The sequence below is a fragment of the Scyliorhinus canicula genome, chromosome 9 (genome assembly GCF_902713615.1).
Source record: "Scyliorhinus canicula chromosome 9, sScyCan1.1, whole genome shotgun sequence".
Lineage (NCBI taxonomy): Eukaryota > Metazoa > Chordata > Chondrichthyes > Carcharhiniformes > Scyliorhinidae > Scyliorhinus > Scyliorhinus canicula.
In genome coordinates this window covers 31,180,384-31,202,519 of record NC_052154.1, presented here as the reverse complement: position 1 = coordinate 31,202,519, position 22,136 = coordinate 31,180,384, and the positions used below count along the sequence as shown (strand labels likewise).

Sequence of the window (22,136 nt, the reverse complement as noted above, 5' to 3'; positions counted from 1 at the left end):
GCATGGGAGCAGCGTCTTTTGTTAAAATGGCAAGCAAAGGGAAAGTCAGGGTCCTGAATGTGCACAGACCGAAGATGGTCAGCAAAGCAATTCAATGCAAACTGGAGGAACAACATCTCATCTTCCGGTTAGGCAAGCTACAGCCTTCCGGTCTCAACATCGAATTCAGCAACTTCAGATGATCAGCTCTACCCCACCTCGACCTATTTGTTTTCATCCCATTTCATTTAAACTGTCTTTTCTTTATATATATTTAACCCCCCCCCCCCCAATCTTATCCACCTTTCCTGCACCTTACTCCTCTTTGCTTCCCCCTTCCCCTCCCCCCCATATCTACAGTTCATCCTTTGATGTTAGTTTCTCTGCTGTTTGGCCTTTCACGTCTTTTGTTCTCTCTGGGAACTGCCATTAACACTCTTTCCCCTTGGTTTCTGTGGCCATTAGCACCCGGTTTCGCTGTGTTTCTGTGGGTATGGCTCATCTTTCATTCTCACTCCACAGTATAAATATTTCCCACTTTCTCTGTCTCTTAGCTTTGACAAAGAGTAATCGGACGCGAAACGTTAGCTCTTTTCTCTCCCTACATATGCTGCCAGACCTGCTGAGATTTTCCAGCATTTTCTCTTTTGTTGCATATTTAAACAATCTCCCACCGAATTCAGGCAGGTAGGTTGGCTGGTCCATTAGAGGTCTATCTGAAAATTAAATTATATGGGCCTGAGTAGGGTAGCCAAGGTGCATGTGCACCCTGTCCCCAACCTCCTGCCCTGATTTTCAATTTTTGGCCACCCATTTTTCAGGCATCTTTGACATTCAATGGCATTACCCATCACTGAATCCCTCACTTTCAACATCCTGTGGGTTAACATTGACCAGAAACTGAACTGGACTAGCCATATAAATACTGTGGCTACAAGAACAGGTCATCCTGCAGGAAATTCTGCAGAGAGTAACTCACCTCCTGACTCCCCAAAGCCTGCCCACCATCTACAGGGCACAAGTCAGGAGTATGATGGATACTTGCCTGGGTGAGTGCAGCTCCAGCAACACTCAGGACAAAGCAGCCCACTTGATTGGTACCCCTTCCACAGATATTCACTCCCTCCACCATTGATACACTGTGGCAGCCGTGCATACCATCTACAAGATGTACAGCAGGAATGCACCAAGGCTCCTTAGGCAGCACCTTCCAAACCCATGGCCACTACCATATAGAAGGACAAGAGCAGCAGAGACCTGGGAACCCCACCACCTGGAGGTTCTCCTCCAAGTTACTCACCAGCCTGACTTGGAAATATATCGCCGTTCCTTCACTGTCACTGGGTCAAAATCCTGAAACCCCCTCCCTAACAACACAGTGGGTGCACCTACACAGTGGTTCAAGAAGCCGCTCACCACCACCTTCTCAAGGGCAATTAGGGATGGGCAATAAATGCTGGCCGACATCTCCCAAATGAATGAATAAAAACGAAATGATCCAACAGCTGCAAATGACTGACTTAAAGGCAAGATGGCTACAACTGAAGCAGACGCTGCTAATATAATATTGACCAATTTGTAGGTGTATAACCTGTATCTAGTACAATGTGTAATAGATTTGCACTGTACCATCTGAAAGGTAGCCTGTGTTTTTATCAAAGGAACAGATCGAGGGACTTGCAAGGAAGCACAGTTTCTGCCCAAGGACATGACCATGCACGCTTTACTTTTCCCTCTCAAAATGCTTTAAAGAACGTCATAGATCCGGATACAGTGGTTCAAGTAAAAGTGAGTAATGAAATGCTCTTCCCAGCATGACACATTGAACAATCATGAGTTGTATTTTTTTTTTTTCTTTTTTTATAAATTTAGATTACCCATTATTTTTTCCAATTAAGGGGCAATTTAGTATGGCCAATCCACCTACTCTGCACATTTTTGGGTTGTGGGGGCGAAACCCACGCAGACACGGGGAGAATGTGCAAACTCCACACAGACAGTGACCCAGGGCCGGGATTCGAACCTGGGACCTCAGCGCCGTGAGGCGGTTGTGCTAACCACTAGGCCACCGTGCTGCCCGATCATGAGTTGTATTAAGTTCCAACTCAGATTACAGACTAAAATGACATACACAATATTAGTTGCTTAATGGGCCCAAATTACAGTTGTAGAGCCCATTGGTTGACTCCTGTGCGGTTTTATGAAATCATTTGAGTTGTGATTAGTCAAGGTTTTGGCAGGTTTGGCAGAAAATGGGTTCTGCTAACTGATATTAAAAACTGGTCTTCAATGCAAAGAACAAAGAACAATACAGCACAGGAACAGGCCGTTCGGCCCTCCAAGCCTGTACCGGTCATACCCTCGTCCAAAACTCTCAGCACTTCCTAGTGCCGTATCCCTCTATACCCATCCTAGTGCCGTATCCCTCTATACCCATCCTAGTGCCGTATCCCTCTATACCCATCCTAGTGCCGTATCCCTCTATACCCATCCTAGTGCCGTATCCCTCTATACCCATCCTAGTGCCGTATCCCTCTATACCCATCCTAGTGCCGTATCCCTCTATACCCATCCTAGTGCCGTATCCCTCTATACCCATCCTAGTGCCGTATCCCCCTATACCCATCCTAGTGCCGTATCCCTCTATACCCATCCTAGTGCCGTATCCCTCTATACCCATCCTAGTGCCGTATCCCCCTATACCCATCCTAGTGCCGTATCCCTCTATACCCATCCTAGTGCCGTATCCCTCTATACCCATCCTAGTGCCGTATCCCTCTATACCCATCCTAGTGCCGTATCCCTCTATACCCATCCTAGTGCCGTATCCCTCTATACCCATCCTAGTGCTGTATCCCTCTATACCCATCCTAGTGCCGTATCCCTCTATACCCATCCTAGTGCCGTATCCCCCTATACCCATCCTAGTGCCGTATCCCTCTATACCCATCCTAGTGCCGTATCCCTCTATACCCATCCTAGTGCCGTATCCCTCTATACCCATCCTAGTGCCGTATCCCTCTATACCCATCCTAGTGCCGTATCCCTCTATATCCATCCTAGTGCCGTATCCCTCTATACCCATCCTAGTGCCGTATCCCTCTATACCCATCCTAGTGCCGTATCCCTCTATACCCATCCTAGTGCTGTATCCCTCTATACCCATCCTAGTGCCGTATTCCTCTATACCCATCCTAGTGCTGTATCCCTCTATACCCATCCTAGTGCTGTATCCCTCTATACCCATCCTAGTGCCGTATCCCTCTATACCCATCCTAGTGCCGTATCCCTCTATACCCATCCTAGTGCCGTATCCCTCTATACCCATCCTAGTGCCGTATCCCTCTATACCCATCCTAGTGCCGTATCCCTCTATACCCATCCTAGTGCCGTATCCCTCTATACCCATCCTAGTGCCGTATCCCCTATACCCATCCTAGTGCTGTATCCCTCTATACCCATCCTAGTGCCGTATCCCTCTAGTCTATACCCATCCTAGTGCCGTATCCCTCTATACCCATCCTAGTGCTGTATCCCTCTATACCCATCCTAGTGCCGTATCCCTCTAGTCTATACCCATCCTAGTGCCGTATCCCTCTAGTCTATACCCATCCTAGTGCTGTATCCCTCTATACCCATCCTAGTGCCGTATCCCTCTAGTCTATACCCATCCTAGTGCCGTATCCCTCTATACCCATCCTTGTGCCGTATCTCTCTATACCCATTCTAGTGCCGTATCCCTCTATACCCATCCTAGTGCCGTATCCCTCTATACCCATCCTAGTACCGTATTCCTCTATACCCATCCTAGTGCCGTATCCCTCTATACCCATCCTAGTGCCGTATCCCTTTATACCCATTCTAGTGCCGTATCCCTCTATACCCATCCTAGTGCTGTATCCCTCTATACCCATCCTAGTACCGTATCCCTCTATACCCATCCTAGTGCCGTATCCCTCTATACCCATCCTAGTACCGTATCCCTCTATACCCATCCTAGTGCCGTATCCCTCTATACCCATCCTAGTGCCGTATCCCCTATACCCATCCTAGTGCTGTATCCCTCTATACCATCCTAGTGCCGTATCCCTCTAGTCTATACCCATCCTAGTGCTGTATCCCTCTATACCCATCCTAGTGCTGTATCCCTCTATACCCATCCTAGTGCCGTATCCCTCTATACCCATCCTAGTGCTGTATCCCTCTATACCCATCCTAGTGCCGTATCCCTCTAGTCTATACCCATCCTAGTGCCGTATCCCTCTATACCCATCCTAGTGCTGTATCCCTCTATACCCATCCTAGTGCCGTATCCCTCTAGTCTATACCCATCCTAGTGCCGTATCCCTCTATACCCATCCTAGTGCCGTATCCCTCTATACCCATCCTAGTGCCGTATCCCTCTATACCCATCCTAGTACCGTATTCCTCTATACCCATCCTAGTGCCGTATCCCTCTATACCCATCCTAGTGCCGTATCCCTTTATACCCATTCTAGTGCCGTATCCCTCTATACCCATCCTAGTGCTGTATCCCTCTATACCCATCCTAGTACCGTATCCCTCTATACCCATCCTAGTGCCGTATCCCTCTATACCCATCCTAGTACCGTATCCCTCTATACCCATCCTAGTGCCGTATCCCTCTATACCCATCCTAGTGCCGTATCCCCTATACCCATCCTAGTGCTGTATCCCTCTATACCATCCTAGTGCCGTATCCCTCTAGTCTATACCCATCCTAGTGCTGTATCCCTCTATACCCATCCTAGTGCTGTATCCCTCTATACCCATCCTAGTGCCGTATCCCTCTATACCCATCCTAGTGCTGTATCCCTCTATACCCATCCTAGTGCCGTATCCCTCTAGTCTATACCCATCCTAGTGCCGTATCCCTCTATACCCATCCTAGTGCTGTATCCCTCTATACCCATCCTAGTGCCGTATCCCTCTAGTCTATACCCATCCTAGTGCCGTATCCCTCTAGTCTATACCCATCCTAGTGCTGTATCCCTCTATACCCATCCTAGTGCCGTATCCCTCTAGTCTATACCCATCCTAGTGCCGTATCCCTCTATACCCATCCTTGTGCCGTATCTCTCTATACCCATCCTAGTGCCGTATCCCTCTATACCCATCCTAGTGCCGTATCCCTCTATACCCATCCTAGTGCCGTATCCCTCTATACCCATTCTAGTGCCGTATCCCTCTATACCCATCCTAGTACCGTATTCCTCTATACCCATCCTAGTGCCGTATCCCTCTATACCCATCCTAGTACCGTATTCCTCTATACCCATCCTAGTACCGTATCCCTCTATACCCATCCTAGTGCCGTATCCCTCTATACCCATCCTAGTGCCGTATCCCTCTATACCCATCCTAGTACCGTATCCCTCTATACCCATCCTAGTGCCGTATCCCTCTATACCCATCCTAGTGCCGTATCCCTCTATACCCATCCTAGTGCCGTATCCCTCTATACCCATCCTAGTGCCGTATCCCTCTATACCCATCCTAGTACCGTATCCCTCTATACCCATCCTAGTACCGTATCCCTCTATACCCATCCTAGTGCCGTATCCCTCTATACCCATCCTAGTGCCGTATCCCTCTATACCCATCCTAGTGCCGTATCCCTCTATACCCATCCTAGTACCGTATCCCTCTATACCCATCCTAGTGCCGTATCCCTCTATACCCATCCTAGTGCCATATCCCTCTATACCCATCCTAGTGCCGTATCCCCCTATACCCATCCTAGTGCCGTATCCCTCTATACCCATCCTAGTGCCGTATCCCTCTATACCCATCCTAGTGCCGTATCCCTCTATACCCATCCTAGTGCCGTATCCCTCTATACCCATCCTAGTGCCGTATCCCTTTATACCCATCCTAGTACCGTATCCCTCTATACCCATCCTAGTGCCGTATCCCTCTATACCCATCCTAGTGCTGTATCCCTCTATACCATCCTAGTGCTGTATCCCTCTATACCCATCCTAGTGTCGTATCCCTCTATACCCATCCTAGTGCTGTATCCCTCTATACCCATCCTATCCATGTATTTGTCGAGATGCCTTTTGAATGCCGTTAATGCGTCTGCTATCCCCCCCCCCCCCCCCCCCCCCCCCCCCCCCCCCCTCCCCACCGGCAACGCATTCCAGGCATTCACCCCCCTCTTCAACTCAAGATTGCATTGACAAAAATGATTAAGTGGTGCATTGGGAAAAGAACATATTTGGCTTTGAGACTCTAATTAATCAAGTTACTGAGATGATTTCATCTTGGTGTTATAGGTTTTAAGGCTTGCCAGTGAAATCCATTCTGTACAAATGATAAATAGCTTAACAGGCTGGAGGTCTCGTGGCGCGTTAGGTAGTGTCTATACCTCTGTGCCAGAAGGTCCGGATTTAAGTCCCACTCCAGGACTTGATGGCCAAGGAAGGAGTGCTCATAACGCAGTCATGCAGATTGAGTATCAACCAGAAAATCCTTCTCACCACACACCAATGGCAGGCAATGGGAGCAGGAACGATTACTGGTCAGCTATGTGATGGAAAGAAATTTGAGCCTCTCCCATCACTAACAATAGTTCCCAGCTGCAACATGCGTGTGTTGCCACAGCGACTTGAACTCCTTGTGGGGTGGGTGGGTGCAGTTGGCTGGACAGCCGATGTGGATCAGATTGCTGACAACAGCATGGTGTTTCGATCCCCATTACAACTGGGCTGGATTCGGGAATTACCTCCTTACCCGACCTGTGGTGGAGATCACAGTGCTGTCGATCAGACCTGCCTTCGGGCAGGGAAGTCAAGAAAAAGCTTAACGTAAGTATAGAGCATGAGAAAACTGGTGAATTTATGCTTCAGAACCAGCAAATATATACACTGAAAGCATTTTCATTGGTGCTGTTGTTTAAAGGTTTATGCCTTACATGTCATTCAGAAGTATGTGGATCACCTTCACTGTCCGAACACCTTCCTTCCATATTGCTCCAGTTGCACAGTTGAGAGCTTTGGCTGAATCAGCCTGGCTTAACACAAAATCAAAATCAAATGGTCAATCTGAACAGATTTTTATATTTTCCAGGGAGATTCAGAGAGATTCACAGTTAATTTCTTCAAACCCAGAGGAATTTGAACACAAGTTTCTGATGCACAGACAATCCACAATCTTCACGAATCGCACGGGGGATGTGGAAAGTGAAACTGTTACCTTGGTTACTGATTGCATGATCACATCTGTCTGTTTTTCAGATGTTGAGTTTTCAATTCAATCCATTTGCATCATTTGGAGGAAGAGTTATCCAGGGGGACGTAGGCGGTTTGTCTTTGCTCTTCTCTAACAACACTGAAGTAGCAGTCCACAATTTATCAGAGAATATAGAGGTAACCCCTGTTATTGTTCAAGCTGTTTTCCAACATCCTTACCTTGTGTGCGCAGCAAAACATCTGATTTTCGCAGGCATGTTGACGTTCCTGTGAACCAAATCGGAGTATGGTGTGAGTGAGACTAACATTTATATTTTACTAGAAGCTACATGGGGTCTTCACTTTGTGGGGCCAAAATGTAGTGAATACCATTTCATCATATTGTCATTCTGGCTAAAACTGAGACTTATTTGTAAGATAATTATGTAGAAGTAGAAGAAAATGTAAGAATAAGCTGAGGCCCATAATTTGTCTGTCTTTGCAGGGTACTTCTCCCATTAGTTGAACAGGGAGCAGTTAGACTTGAGAGTTAGTCCAGGACCCATATACGTCAGAATAAAAGAAAAATACTGCAGATGATGGAAATCCAGATCTAAAAACAGAAAATGACTCAGCAGGTCTGGCAGCATTATGGAAAGAAAAATAAAGTTAACGTTTCGAGTCTGCTTCTTTATCAGACTTCTTCGGTTTATCTTTCTGCAATTTGAATTCACTAAAAATCTGGAATTAAAAGTCTAACGATGACCATGAAACCATTGACAATTGTCGCAAAAATCCATCTGGTTCAGTAATGTCCTTCAGGGAAAGAAATCTGCCATCCTTACCTGCTCTAATCTAAATATGACTCCAGACCCACAGCAATGTGGTTGACTCTTAAATGAGCAAGCCACTCAATTGTATCCAACTGCTACTAAGTCAATAGAAAAGGATGAAACTGGATGGACTGCACAGCATCATTCTCAGCACCAACAGCAAACCCAGCCCTGTCGACCCGGCAAAGTCCTCCATCAGGACAAACATAGGCAATAAACCCTCCTGCTGTTTAGCACATACTGTCCCCTCTCTGTTGATCAGCACTCCTCCATGTTGAACACCACTTGGAGGAAGCAGTGAGGGTGGCAAAGGTGCAGAATGTACTCTGGGTTGGGGGACTTCAATGTCCATCACCAAGAGTGGCTCAGTAGTACAACCACAGACCGAGCTGGTCATGTCTTAAATGACATAACTGCTAGACTGGGTCTGCAGCAGGCGGTGAGGGAACTAACAAGAGGGTAAAACATACTTGACCTCATTCTCACTAACCTGCCTGTTGCAGATGCATATGTGCATGATAGATTTCACAGAATTTGCAGTGTGGAAGGAGGTCACCCGGCCCATCGAGTCTGCACCGGCCCCTACAAAGAGCATCACACTCAAGCCCACGTATCCATCCCAACCCCGCAACCCAGCAACCCCCACTTAACCTTTTTGGACACTAAGGGCAATTTATCATGGCCAATCCACCTAACCCACACATCTTTGGACTGTGGGAGAAAACCGGAGCACCCGGAGGAAACCCACGCAGACACTGGGAGAACGTGCAGACTCCGCGCAGACAGTGACCCAAGCCGGGAATCGAACCTGGAACCCTGGAGCTGCGAACCAACTGTGCTAACCACTATGCTACCGTGCTGCCCCAATGATAGTAATGTTAGGAGTCCTTGTGGATACCAAGTCCCGCTTTCCCTTTGAGGAGACCCTCCATTGTGTTGTGTGGCACTACCACTGTGCTAAATGGGATAGACTTTGAATGGACCTAGCAACTCAAGACCAGGCATCCATGAGACGTAGCAGAATTGCACTCAACCACAATCTGTAACCTGATGGCCTGACATATCCCCCACTCTCCCATTACTACCAAGCCAGGAGATCAACCCTGGTTCAATGAAGAGCGCAGGAGGGCATGCCAGAGCAGCACTAGGCATACCTAAAATGAGATGTCAACCTGATGAGGCTACACCACAGAACTTTTGCATGCCCAACAGCATAAGCAGCAAGTAATCCCACAACCAATGGATCAAATCTAAGTTTTACAGTCCTGCCACATCCAGCTGGCATTGGCGGTGGACAGTTAAACAACTCACTGGAGGAGGATGCTCCACAAATATCCCCATCCTCAATGATGGAGGAGCCCAGCACATCAATGGACAAAGTAAACCTGAAGCATTTGCAACAATCTTCAGCCAGAAGTGCCGCATGGATGATCCATCTCGGTCTCCTCCAGAGGCCCCCAGCATCACAGTCTCCAGCCAATTTGATTCACAGAACCACATCTCTGGTATAGATTTGGAATATTATCTTTGATGGTTTCAGGGCAATCTGTCATAGTTTCTCTTTGTAAACAGTTTTTTAAATGTATTTTATTCCAAATATATTCAAAAGTACAAAAACATAAGTAAGTCGGAGAACATTCTCCACATCTCACGATTTACATTTTGTACAGATTTTCCCCCCCTCTGCCCCTCTCTCATCCCCCCACCCCTCATGATGAACAATTCCTCAAACATGGTCATGCACAGTCCCCACTGTGTCTCAAAGCCCTCCGCTGATCCCCTCAATTCACTGTTAATCTTCTTCAACCGGAGGAAGTCATATAGATCCCCGAGCCAGACCGCCACCCCCAGCGGCGTTGTCAACTCTCATTCCAGAAAAATGCTTTGGCGGGCAACTAGAGAGGTAAAGACCATGACATCAGCCTTCCTCCCCTCCATCAGCTCCGGCATTTCAGACACCCCAAAAATCGCCACCATAGAGTGCAGCCTGACCTCTACCTCCTCGATCTTTGCTAGCGCCTGAACACTCCTGCCCAGTATCTCTCCAACTTCTCACAACTCAAGAACATATTTACGTGGTTCACTAGCCCTTACACACACTTCTCACACTTGCCTGCCACCTCCTGGAAGACCCAGTGTAACCACCTGGGGTGGCCACGTCCCCCTTCCAAAATGGATACTCGCAAAGAGTGCAGGGAAAAATGGACAGCACTAGAAAAACAAGCAGGTGCAAGGTTTCCTGTGGATTGTAACTTGCAGAACCCAGACAGAACTGAAACTACAAGCCATTAGCATAGTAATGAGCTAACTCCGGGGACAAAAAGAAACATTGAAACAATGGGTACCAGGACAGACTTCCCGGCGCCAGTGGAAGCTAAAACAAAGGCAGGCCAATGGTTACCAAGGGCCCGCCCAATGATCAGGGAACGACCACGTTATTGGAGAGAATCGATACAAACGACTGAGACATGGTCCAATTAATTGGGACCAAGTCCAGGGTCCGCCCAGAAGGGCGCAAAACCCTGGGGGCTATAAAACACAGTCCCCAAGGTCAGTTCGCGCTCTTGAGAACTCTTACTTTCTCCATCTTCACCTTGGCATTTAGCTCTCAGCGACAAGAGGCCCGTCAAGCACCAGCCAAGTAAGTCTAAGGTCAACACACGCTACAAGATAGACGCTCCTAGCTACTATTCTATACCAGTTCGAAGCCAGCAGTATCAGAACCAGACAACGGCCATTGTTCCTCTGACTGAGTGGGCCACTCGAAGCTAAGTATAGGCTTTTAGTAGTACTAGTTTAGCGAGTAGAGTGTACGCATGAATAATAATTGACTGTGTGTGTGTAAATAAATGTGCATTGATTTCAAACTTACTAACTGGTGTATCGAGTCATTGATCAGTATTAGGTTTGAACCTTGTGGTGGTATCAGAAAGATACCTGGCAACTCTTGAGCAAAGGTACAGAGCAAATTAAGGGAAAGCATAACGAGCAACACCACCCAACCTCGCCCGAGTCATGTTCCTCCGATGCACCCCTCTCCCACTCCCTTGGCCAACCCGCATGGCCATCTCCCCCACCTCACTTTCTGTTCACCAGCATTAGTATTTTAATCTTTCAGTGTCTGAGCTCCAGTGCTCAGGGCTACCATCATCCAGTCCCATGGTGCCAAAAACCAATGCCATTTTTACAATGGAAAGGCTTGTTGATAGGTCTGTACTTTGGTTAATATATCTTATGTGTCACCGCACTTTATATATTATACGACAGATCTTGAAAGTGAGCTTCATGGGTGAAGTAAATTGTCTTTTATTCAGTTAGTTTTTTTATTCAATCAGCTTTAAACAAAGGTTCTACTTGTAGATACTTGCAGCTGGAGCTTGTTAATTAGTTAATTGGATTAGGCCAGTTTTCAGAGGCTAGATTCACAGTATATAAGTGAGCCAGCTACAGTGCAGACTTGTTTGCACTGAGTGCTGATTTTGGGTGCATTTGAGGGCTATAGTGAGAGTTTGGTGACTGAGGGAGTTAGGTGAGGTGGGAGCAAGGTGCTCCTTTCATTTCATTTCATTTCCTCAAAGAGTGTGAAGGGAGCCAGAAGTTTACAGAGCATGCAGCTGACTGGGAGCAGAGTCAGAGGGCGTAGGTCCAGTTGGTCCACAGGGCAGCTATATTCTGTAAAGTAAGAGGGGATGGAGGCTAGGGCAGTTGCATGCTCCTCCTGTAGGATGTGGGTGGTGAGGGATACCACTGGTGTCCCCGCTGACTATACCTGCGGGATGTGCACCCAACTCCAGCTCCTCAGAGACCGTGTTAGGGAACTGGAGCTGGATGAATTTCGGATCATCCGAGAGGCAGAGGGGGTTATAGAGAAGAGTTACAGGGAGGTAACCACACCCAAGGTACAGGACAAGAGTAGCTGGGTTACAGTCAGGGGAAAGAAAACAAAAAGGCAGACAGTGCAGGGATCCCTCGTGGCCGTTCCCCTTCAAAACAAGTATACCATTTTGGACGCTGTTGGGGGGGGATGACCTACCGGGGGAAGGCCCCAGAGGCCAGGTCTCTGGCACTGAGTCTGGCTCTGGGGCTCAGAAGGGAAGGGGGGAGAATAGAAAAGCAATAGTAATAGGAGATTCAGTGGTTAGGGGAATAGATAGGAGATTTTGTGGTCACGGGCGAGACTCCCGGAAGGTATGTTGCCAGGGTCCCAGGGTGCCAGGGCCAGGGATAGAACATAGAACATAGAACAGTACAGCACAGAACAGGCCCTTCGGCCCTCGATGTTGTGCCGAGCAATGATCACCCTACTCAAACCCACGTATCCACCCTATACCCGTAACCCAACAACCCCCCCTTAACCTTACACTACGGGCAATTTAGCATGGCCAATCCACCTAACCCGCACATCTTTGGACTGTGGGAGGAAACCGGAGCGCCCGGAGGAAACCCTCGCACACACGGGGAGGACGTGCAGACTCCACACAGACAGTGACCCAGCCGGGAATCGAACCTGGGACCCTGGAGCTGTGAAGCATTTATGCTAACCACCATGCTACCCTGCTGCCAAGAGGATGTCTCGGATCGTGTCTTCAGGATCCTTAAGGGGTAAGGTGAGCAGCCAGAAGTCGTGGTGCACATTGGTACCAACGATGTAGGTAGGAAAAGGGGTGTGGAGGTAATAAATGAGTTTAGGGAGTTAGGCTGGAAGTTAAAAGCTAGGACCGACAGAGTTGTCATCTCTGGTTTGTTGCCAGTGCCACGTGATAGAGAGGCTAGGAATAGGAGAGAGTGCAGTTGAACACGTGGCTGCAGGAATGGTATAGGAGGGAGGGCTTCAGGCATTTGGATAATTGGAGCGCACTCTGGGGAAGGTGGGACCTGTACAAGCAGGACAGGTTGCATCTGAACCAGAGAGGCACCAATATCCTGGGAGGGAGGTTTTCTAGTACTCTTCGGGAGGGTTTAAACTAATTTGGCAGGGGAATGGGAACCGGATTTGTAGTCCAGCAACTAAGGTAGCTGATGTTCAGGACGCCAAAGCGTGTAATGAGGCAGTGGGGAAGGTAACACTGACAAAGGAGAGTACTTTCAGGCACGTAGATGGGTTGAAGTGTGTATACTTTACCGCAAGAAGCATCAGGAATAAGGTGCGTGAACTTAAAGCATGGATCGGTACTTGGGACTACGATGTGGTGGCCATCATGGAAACTTGGATAGAAGAGGGGCAGAAATGGTTGTTGGAGGTCCCTGGTTATAGATGTTTCAATAAGATTAGGGAGGATGGTAAAAGAGGTGGGGGGGGGGGGGGTGGCATTGTTATTTAGAGATACTATAACAGCTGCAAAAAGGCAGTTTGAGGAGGATCTGCCGACTGAGGTAGTATGGGTTGAAGTCAGAAATAGGAAAGGAGCAGTCACCTTGTTGGGAGTTTTCTAAAGGCCCCCAATAGCGGCAGAGATGTGGAGGAACAGATTTAGAAACAGATTTTGGAAAGGTACAGAAGTCACAGGGTAGTAGTCATGGGTGACTTCAACTTCCCAAACATTGAGTGGAAACCCTTTAGATCAAATAGTTTGGATGGGGTGGTGTTTGTGCAGTGTGTCCAGGAAGCTTTTCTAACACAATATGTAGATTGTCCGACCAGAGGGGAGGCCATATTGGATTTGGTACTTGGTAATGAACCAGGGAAAGTGATAGATTTGTTAGTGGGGGAGCATTTTGGAGATAGTGACCACAATTCTGTGACTTTCACTTTAGTAATGGAGAGGGATAGGTGCGTGCAACAGGGCAAGGTTTAAAATTGGGGGAAGGGTAAATACAATGCTGTCAGACAAGAACTGAAGTGCATAAGTTGGGAACATAGGCTGTCAGGGAAGGACACAAGTGAAATGTGGAACTTGTTCAAGGAACAGGTACTGCGTGTCTTTGATATGTATGTCCCTGTCAGGCAGGGAAGAGGTGGTTGAGTGAGGGAACCATGGTTGACAAGAGAGGTTGAATGTCTTGTTAAGAGGAAGAAGGAGACTTATGTAAGGCTGAGGAAAGAAGGTTCAGACAGGGCGCTGGAGGAATACAAGACAGCCAGGAGGGAACTGAAGAAAGGGATTAGGAGAGCTAAGAGAAGGCACGAAAAATATTGGCGGGTAGGATCAAGGAAAATCCCAAGGCCTTTTACACATATGTGAGAAATATGAGAATGACTAGAGCGAGGGTGGGTCCGATCAAGGACAGTAGCGGGAGATTGTGTATTGAGTCTGAAGAGATAGGAGAGGTCTCGAACGAGTACTTTTCTTCAGTATTTACGAATGAGAGGGGCCATATTGTTGGAGAGGACAGTGTGAAACAGACTGGTGAGCTCGAGGAGATACTTGCTAGGAAGGAAGATGTGTTCGCCATTTTGAAAAACTTGAGGATAGACAAGCCCCCGGACCTGACGGGATATATCCAAGGATTCTATGGGAAGCAACAGATGAAATTGCAGAGCCGTTGGCAATGATCTTTTCGTCCTCGCTGTCAACAGGGGTGGTACCAGAGGATTGGAGAGTGGCAAATGTCGTGCCCCTGTTCAATAAAGGGAATAGAGATAACCCTGGGAATTACAGGCCAGTTAGTCTTACTTCGGTGGTAGGCAAAGTAATGGAAAGGGTACTGAGGGATAGGATTTTTGAGCATCTGGAAAGACACTGCTTGATTAGGGATAGTCAGCACGGATTTGTGAAGGGTAGGTGTTGCCTCACAAGTCTCATTGAATTCTCTGAGGAGGTCACCAAGCATGTGGATGAAGGTAAAGCAGTGGATGTAGTGCACATGGATTTTAGTAAGGCATTTGATAAGGTTCCCCATGGTAGGCTTATGCAGAAAGTAAGGAGGCATGGGATAGTGGGAAATTTGGCCAGTTGGATAATGAACTGGCTAACCGATAGAAGTCAGAGAGTGGTGTTGGATGGCAAATATTCAGCCTGGAGCCCAGTTACCAGCGGCGTACCGCAGGGATCAATTCTGGGTCCTCTGCTGTTTGTGATTTTCATTAATGACTTGGATGAGGGAGTTGAAGGGTGGGTCAGTAAATTTGCAGACGATACGATGATTAGTGAGGTTGTGGATAGTGAGGAGGGCTGTTGTCGGCTGCAAAGAGACATGGATAGGATGCAGAGCTGGGCTGAGAAGTGGCAGATGGAGTTTAACCCTGACAAGTGTGAGGTTGTCCATTTTGGAAGGACAAATATGAATGCGGAATACAGGGTTAACGGTAGGGTTCTTGGCAATGTGGAGGAGCAGAGAGATCTTGGGGTCTCTGTTCATTGATCTTTGAAAGTTGCCACTCAAGTGGATAGAGCTGTGAAGAAGGCCTATGGTGTGCTAGCGTTCATTAGCAGAGGCATTGAATTTAAGAACCGTGAGGTGATGATGCAGCTGTACAAAACCTTGGTAAGGCCACATTTGGAGTACTGTGTGCAGTTCTGGTTGCCTCATTCTAGGAAGGATATGGAAGCTTTGGAAAAGGTGCAAAGGAGATTTACCAGGATGTTGCCTAGAATGGAGAGTAGGTCTTACAAGGAAAGGTTGAGGGTGCGCGGCCTTTTCTCATTAGAACGGAGAAGGATGAGGGGTGACTTGATAGAGGTTTATAAGATGATCAGGGGAATAGATAGAGTAGACAGTTTTTGCCCGGGTGGAACAAACCATTACAAGGGGACATAAATTAAAGGTGAATTGTGGAAGATATAGGGGGGATGTCAGAGGTAGGTTCTTTACCCAGAGAGTAGTGGGGGCATGGAATGCACTCCCGTGGAAGTAGTTGAGTCGGAAACATTAGGGTCCTTCAAGCGGCTATTGGAGAGGTACATGGATTGTAGTAGAATCATGGGGTGTAGATTAATTTGTTCTTAATCTAGGACAAAATTCGGCACAACATCGTGGGCCAAAGGGCCTGTTCTGTGCTGTATTTTTCTATGTTCTATGTTCTAGTTCAGATGTCTCTTGATCAAGTCAGTTTTCTTGCAAATACAATAGGCGGGATTCTCCAATCCCGTGGCAGAGTGTCCACGGCGTTGTAAACGGCGTCACATTTTACGAAGGCGTGAACGGGCCGCTCCCAGGACTAATTCTGGCCCAACAGCACGGCACTAGAGCGGTTCGCGTCGCTCCAGCTGCTGATCCCGGCGCGAACTGTGCACCACGGGAACGCACGTGCGCATTTGCCTTAGTCCCAACGAGCACATGAGCCGGCACCAACATGCGCATGCGCAGTGGCCTCCTTCAATGCGCCGGCCCCGACGCAAAATGGCACAGGACTACATGGGCCGATGCATAGGAAAGGAGGCCCCCAGCCAGAGAGGCCGGCCCGCCGATCGGTGGGCCCCAATCGCGGGCCAGCCAACATCGGAGGCCCTCCCTGGGGTCGGACCCCCCCTCCCCCTCACAGGCCGCCACCCGACCCTTCCACGCTGAGGTCCCGCTGGCCCAGAGCAGGTTAGAATGGCACCGGCGGGATTCGGTTCTTTTCTTACGGCCGCTCGGCCCATCCGGGTCTGAGAATCGGCAGGCCAGCTGAGTAGAGCTGCCCGCGACAGGCGCCTCGCCAACCACGTTGGCGCCGACTCTCCGCTCTGCAGAGAATCGCGTGCCGGCGTCGGGGCGGCGTGGCCTGTTCATGGGGATGCTCCGGCCCGTCCCAGGGCTGGGAGAATCCCGCCCAGAGTTTTTTAAAGTTTGCTTTGCCAAGCAAATAGAGAGTACTGAGTTAAATTCAATACAAATCACAGCTCTTGATAATTTCTCCTCATTGAATACACAATGCAGAAAAGTTGAAAATAAACAAATTGGCGGTTCAAAGTGAAAGTGCAGAAAGTCGCTTCAGAAATGAAGTAAAGTGATTCCGGAACGAATTGTTCAAAACCGGCCGTACTTCTTAAGATTATTGTTATCACCAATGCCATCCCCCTTTCTGGCTGTGATTGGGTTAAAATTATTACAGTTGATTCAATTCGATTGAGATGTCTGTCCATCAAATTTTAATATAGGGTGATTGAAATACGTCTTTCTCATGAGCCTTATCTGTTGTCATGAAAACAGTTTCTGGGAATATAGCCCAGAAACTTTAAATTAGCAAAATGAGTCCTTGGTGTGTCTGGCTTCATTATCTTGATGTTTCCCGTGGGATTCAGCGGTTTTACTGTCATGCATGAAATGTGGATTTTTTAACAAAGAAACCGTTTTAAATCCTGGGTCATTTATTCCTTTAAACTTGTTATATACTAAAAAGGTAGATTCTATCACTTGTGCAAGCACAAGTGTTCCACAAAATATTTAGCACTACCTCGCTTCTTTTTTTTCCTTTCAATCAAGGTAATCCTGAACTCAGCCTGTTCCGTTCTGAGTTTTGCAAAGGGTGTTGAAAAACTCCCCTATTTCTCAATGAATTTGCAGGGAATTTGTTACTTTACTTGCTGCTCACAGTAGAGGGAGCACTGTTCCAGATTTTTCCAGGCAGAGCACGTGGCAAGCTTCTTTTGATGCTGTTTTCACTGATATATGTGTTTAAATTTCAGTTCCTACGATGGCTGCTGACAATATTTGGCACCCCTCCATCGCCAGCTTTGGTGTAGCAAAGCTTTTAGCTTCTGAATCCTTTTCGATGTCTGCACAGATCAACAATTTTTTCTGTTGTTTTTTAGTTCTCGGGCAGTCTTGCCAATGTGGTTCCGACTGCCTCAACATCAGTTTTCTTTATGTTTTTTTTAAAGGATAGGCTTGCAGACCACAATGGTACAAACAAACAAGAGCTTTATTGAAAGGGTGTTTTCACACAGGCTGCTAGAACAGACTGACTGTTAGTCCGCCCAAACTGCCGATGTCATCAGTAGATCACGTGATCGACCTCATAATGTGCCCTTGTTCCAACAAGGAACAAACATGACTACACAGCAGGGTGGTAATGTGCATGATTTCCATGATAGCCCAGAAAGAAGGTACAGCTCAGAAATGTAGAGGGAAAAGGTAAAGTTGATTGCCTCAAATAGCGCTATCACCAATATTATACAGGTTTTAAAGCAGCTATTTTTGTAACTGATGGTATAGTTCTTCAGTGAGCTCCTGGAACCAGCTCTTCTTTGCTTTTGACAGGTAAATGGATGGATCTGTAGATGTGGTTGATGGCATAATGTTGGTTGTAGCTAGTCTCTATCTGATATGGTTCTTCATAAAGTGCCCCTTGCATCATGTGCTATATCAGCCATGTAATATTGCGTTTGTGCCACCTCACTGATTCTAACTAGACTCGGTGGTAACGCTGGATCTTCCCTTCGAAGCCCTTGTGTCTCTGAGTCGCAGTGAAAGTTTGTAGTTGACTCCTAAACCACTCAGTTTTGAGAGGATATATTGTACATATCACGAGAGCTCCTTTAGGAGGGAGTTGCTTGGTTTGGCGCTGGGTTAGAAATAATAAACCACATGGATTAATCCTGCTTCCATTTCTGTTCTTGGTGTGTGTAGAATGTTTAGATTTGGATACAGTGAGCACAATATCAAAAACTGGCTGGCAATACAAAAGGAGAAGTTTTGTCAAACAGCTGGAAGGACTGTAAAAGGGCAGCACGGTAGCACGGTGGTTAGCATAAATGCTTCACAGCTCCAGGGTCCCAGGTTCGATTCCCGGCTGGGTCACTGTCTGTGCGGAGTCTGCACGTCCTCCCCGTGTGTGCGTGGGTTTCCTCCGGGTGCTCCGGTTTCCTCCCACAGTCCAAAGATGTGCGGGTTAGGTGGATTGGCCATGATAAATTGCCCGTAGTGTCCTAAAAAGTAAGGTTGGGGGGGGGGGGGGGGGGGGGGGGTGTTGAGTTACGGATTTAGGGTGGATACGTGGGTTTGAGTAGGGTGATCATTGCTCGGCACAACATCGAGGGCTGAAGGGCCTGTTCTGTGCTGTACTGTTCTATGTTCTATGTTCTAAAAGGCTTCAGAAACACTTGATAAGTTAGTGAAATGAGTAGGTAGGCAGCATAAGTACTTTAATATAGAGATGTGTGAGTTATTGCATTTTAAGAGGAAACCAAGGAATATGGGCATAACAGAAATAAACTGTAGCGTGTGGGTAAAATGGAAAGACCTACGGATGCAACTGAATAGTTCCTCAAAAGCATGAGCATCGAAGCCTAAAAGCATTTGGGGTTAATTTGCACGAGAACCAGTTATCTCACAGTTCGAATACTGTGTATCACTTTGGGGATCTCTTTATTGTAAGGATATTAAATACATGGACAGCACAGTTTACCAGGCAATACCAGCAATGAGAGCAGACAGTAATGAGGAGAGTCTTGAATTTCTCAGACTATTTTCCTTGGAAAAAAAGGTAAATGGCTGTGTTTAATGGCCATTAAAAAAATTATGAGAGGTTTCGATAAAATTTGGGTTAGCATTAATGGAACTGAAGTGGAGAGAATAGTTTAAGCTCCAATTGTTAGAAGTAGTCAGTCCTTAAAATCTCATGAATTATGATAAATCATTCAGATTGTCACTCTTTTCTTTTTAGATTGACCTTTTCAGGGGTAATGTAAGCAAAACATTCGTGAAAGAATACAGGTCATCTGGAAATCGCTTGAGCGTGGATCTCAATGTCACTTCGGATGAGGATACTGTGGTAATTCATATAAATTCACAAGAGAATTCCTCACTACAGCTGTTCCTTGGCTTCCAGTACGTACCGAGTGAGGCAAGGTTTCAGCTTCACACTGTGCTTCCCATTCTAAATGCCAATGGAGGTAAATTGACTTGCTCGCTTACCCATTCACTCATGTTATTATAAAACCTGACATTGTTAACTCCTGGGAATTTTGTCTTTCAACATATAATAGCTATATGTTCTTATGACACCTCATCACTTGCTAAATGGTCATTTGTCACAGAATCAGAGAATTGTTTACAGCTCGGAATGAAGCCACTAATTATTTTTGTACAAATTTCAATTTGCAACCAACTTGGGATTTGCATATTCTCCAGAATAGTTAAAAGAGAACAGGACCATGAGGCAGAGCTGGAGTCTAGTGTAGTTTTACCACAAACAATGAAAAAAGCACCTGATAATACCTTTCACATATTTCAATAGAATTTCAATAATCCAATATTAGATCTGAGAGGAAATTACAGAGGTGTAAACGTACCCTAAGGACAACAGCGGTACCGAACCAATTTACATTCCTCACCTTCCATTGTTATCTTCAATATTCATCTTCTCCAGTGTCACTGAGTGTCAGCAAGGGAAGGATGGGAAATCCTACATTTTTATATCATTCAGTAAGATCCTGAAATATTACATCAAACTATGATTTAGATAGCACGTGTTCAGCAAAAGCAATTATTATACCCAGGATTATCCGTTCACAATATATGATTCAAATCTACCTTTTAATACTAACCGACTCTTTAGCAGTTGGCAATATTCAACTCAAATGTAAAAATGGTTAAATTTGACCGTTTCAGCAAATACCTATTTTTACTGCTTTGAACAATTACTGCTCTTAAAAGACACAAGCATGTTCGTTACAGTGATCCAAATGTATTTGACACTGCCATGAACAGTTTAGGGTCTGGTATGTTATTACTGGGGGCTGGGTTTTAGCAGTCCTCCAGGAAGCAATGGGAGGCAGGAGGGGTGTCCTTAAAATGGCAAGGGACCTGCTTACCATCTTCCTGCCATCATGGCACGGTATGGGTGGCACGATAGCACAGTGGTTAGCACTGTTGCTTCACAGCACCAGGGACCCGGTTTTGATTACCGGCTTGGGTCACTGTCTGTGTGGAGTCTGCATGTGCCCGCCAGAACAAAGAACAAAGAAAAGTACAGCACAGGAACAGGCCCTTCGGCCCTCCAAGCCTGTGCCGACCATGCTGCCCGTCTAAACTAAAATCTTCTACACTTCTCCCCTATTCCCATCCTATTCATGTATTTGTCAAGATGCCCCTTAAACGTCACTATCGTCCCTGCTTCCACCACCTCCTCCGGCAGCGAGATCCAGGCACCCACTACCCTCTGTGTAAAAAATAGGGTTTCCTCTTGTGTGTGGGTTTCCTCCCGGCGATCTGGTTTCCTCCCACAAGTCCTGAAAGACATGCTGTTAGGTAAATTGGACATTCGGAAATCTCACTCTGTGTACCCGAACAGGTGTCGGAGTGTGGCAACTAGGAGATTTTCACAGTAACTTCATTGCAGTGTTAATGTAAGCCTACTTGTGACAATAATAAAGATTATTATACCAGGGCATTTTATCAGTATTGGGAAGGTCAAGGTCACCCCACCCACCCGGAGTTGTTTCAGCCACTAAAGTAGCCAAATAAGGGCCTCTTACTATGCTGCTGGTATTATACCAGTGGCGGGGGGGGGGGGGGGGGGGGGGGGGTTTCTCTGCTGTGTGGGGAGATGACCTGATGCTCCTTTATGACCTCCCTGTGACCTTGGAAGGGGTGTCCGATTGGGGGCAGTGCCCATCCTTTCAAGGGACAGGAGCCCCTGTGACAATTATTTAGTTACCAGACGGCCATAAAATGCAGTAGGGGTCCCACAGGTTGCCGAGGCAGGGGCTTTAGGCTCCCACCATGCCTTCTAATTTTGCCTCTTTTTCCTATTGTGTAGGTAACAGATGTTTTTTTATTTAATTAGATCGCATATATACCTGGATTCTGACTCCAAGCATGCTAAAGCATGGAGAGGGAATTTACTACGTGATGGTCACTCCATCAAGTACATCACGGGCAGGCGTTATTTTCAATATCAGTGCCTTTACAACACAATGTTTGTTCTGGACAGGATATAAATGGTCCTCCAATCAATGTCAGGTAAGTTTTCTTTGTTTAACGATTTACCTATAACAGCTCCTAATAATAAGAACCTCTCCATGAAGTACGCAGAAGGTGAGTGTGTCACTGTGGGAGGTTGAAGGAACGGGTGCTGGAATATTGCAGTGTCAAAGTTCAATCCTCCATCACAGAGTTGATTTCACACTGAGTAGGAGAACTTCTGGCAAATTGAAACCATTAATGTCTGAAAGGCAAATTCTGGTAATTGTGTCTCTGGCCCGAATTGATTATTTTTTGAACATCAAAAGTAAAAGTGTTTTGATGGGAATAGGAATTAGAACTG

The 22,136-nt window shown here is 46.8% G+C and overlaps 1 protein-coding gene across 1 annotated transcript in view; it reads left to right on the top strand.

The window, feature by feature from the left end:
• The window catches only part of LOC119970875 (polycystic kidney disease protein 1-like 2), a 137,541-nt gene that overhangs the window by 44,741 nt on the left and 70,664 nt on the right, over positions 1 to 22,136 (top strand). Inside the window, exons 11-15 of the mRNA XM_038805984.1 lie at positions 1,596 to 1,767; positions 7,239 to 7,370; positions 19,245 to 19,352; positions 19,533 to 19,761; positions 21,657 to 21,832. Of these exons, the coding sequence (XP_038661912.1) occupies positions 1,596 to 1,767; positions 7,239 to 7,370; positions 19,245 to 19,352; positions 19,533 to 19,761; positions 21,657 to 21,832 (817 nt within the window). The remainder of the gene's footprint in view (positions 1 to 1,595; positions 1,768 to 7,238; positions 7,371 to 19,244; positions 19,353 to 19,532; positions 19,762 to 21,656; positions 21,833 to 22,136) is intronic.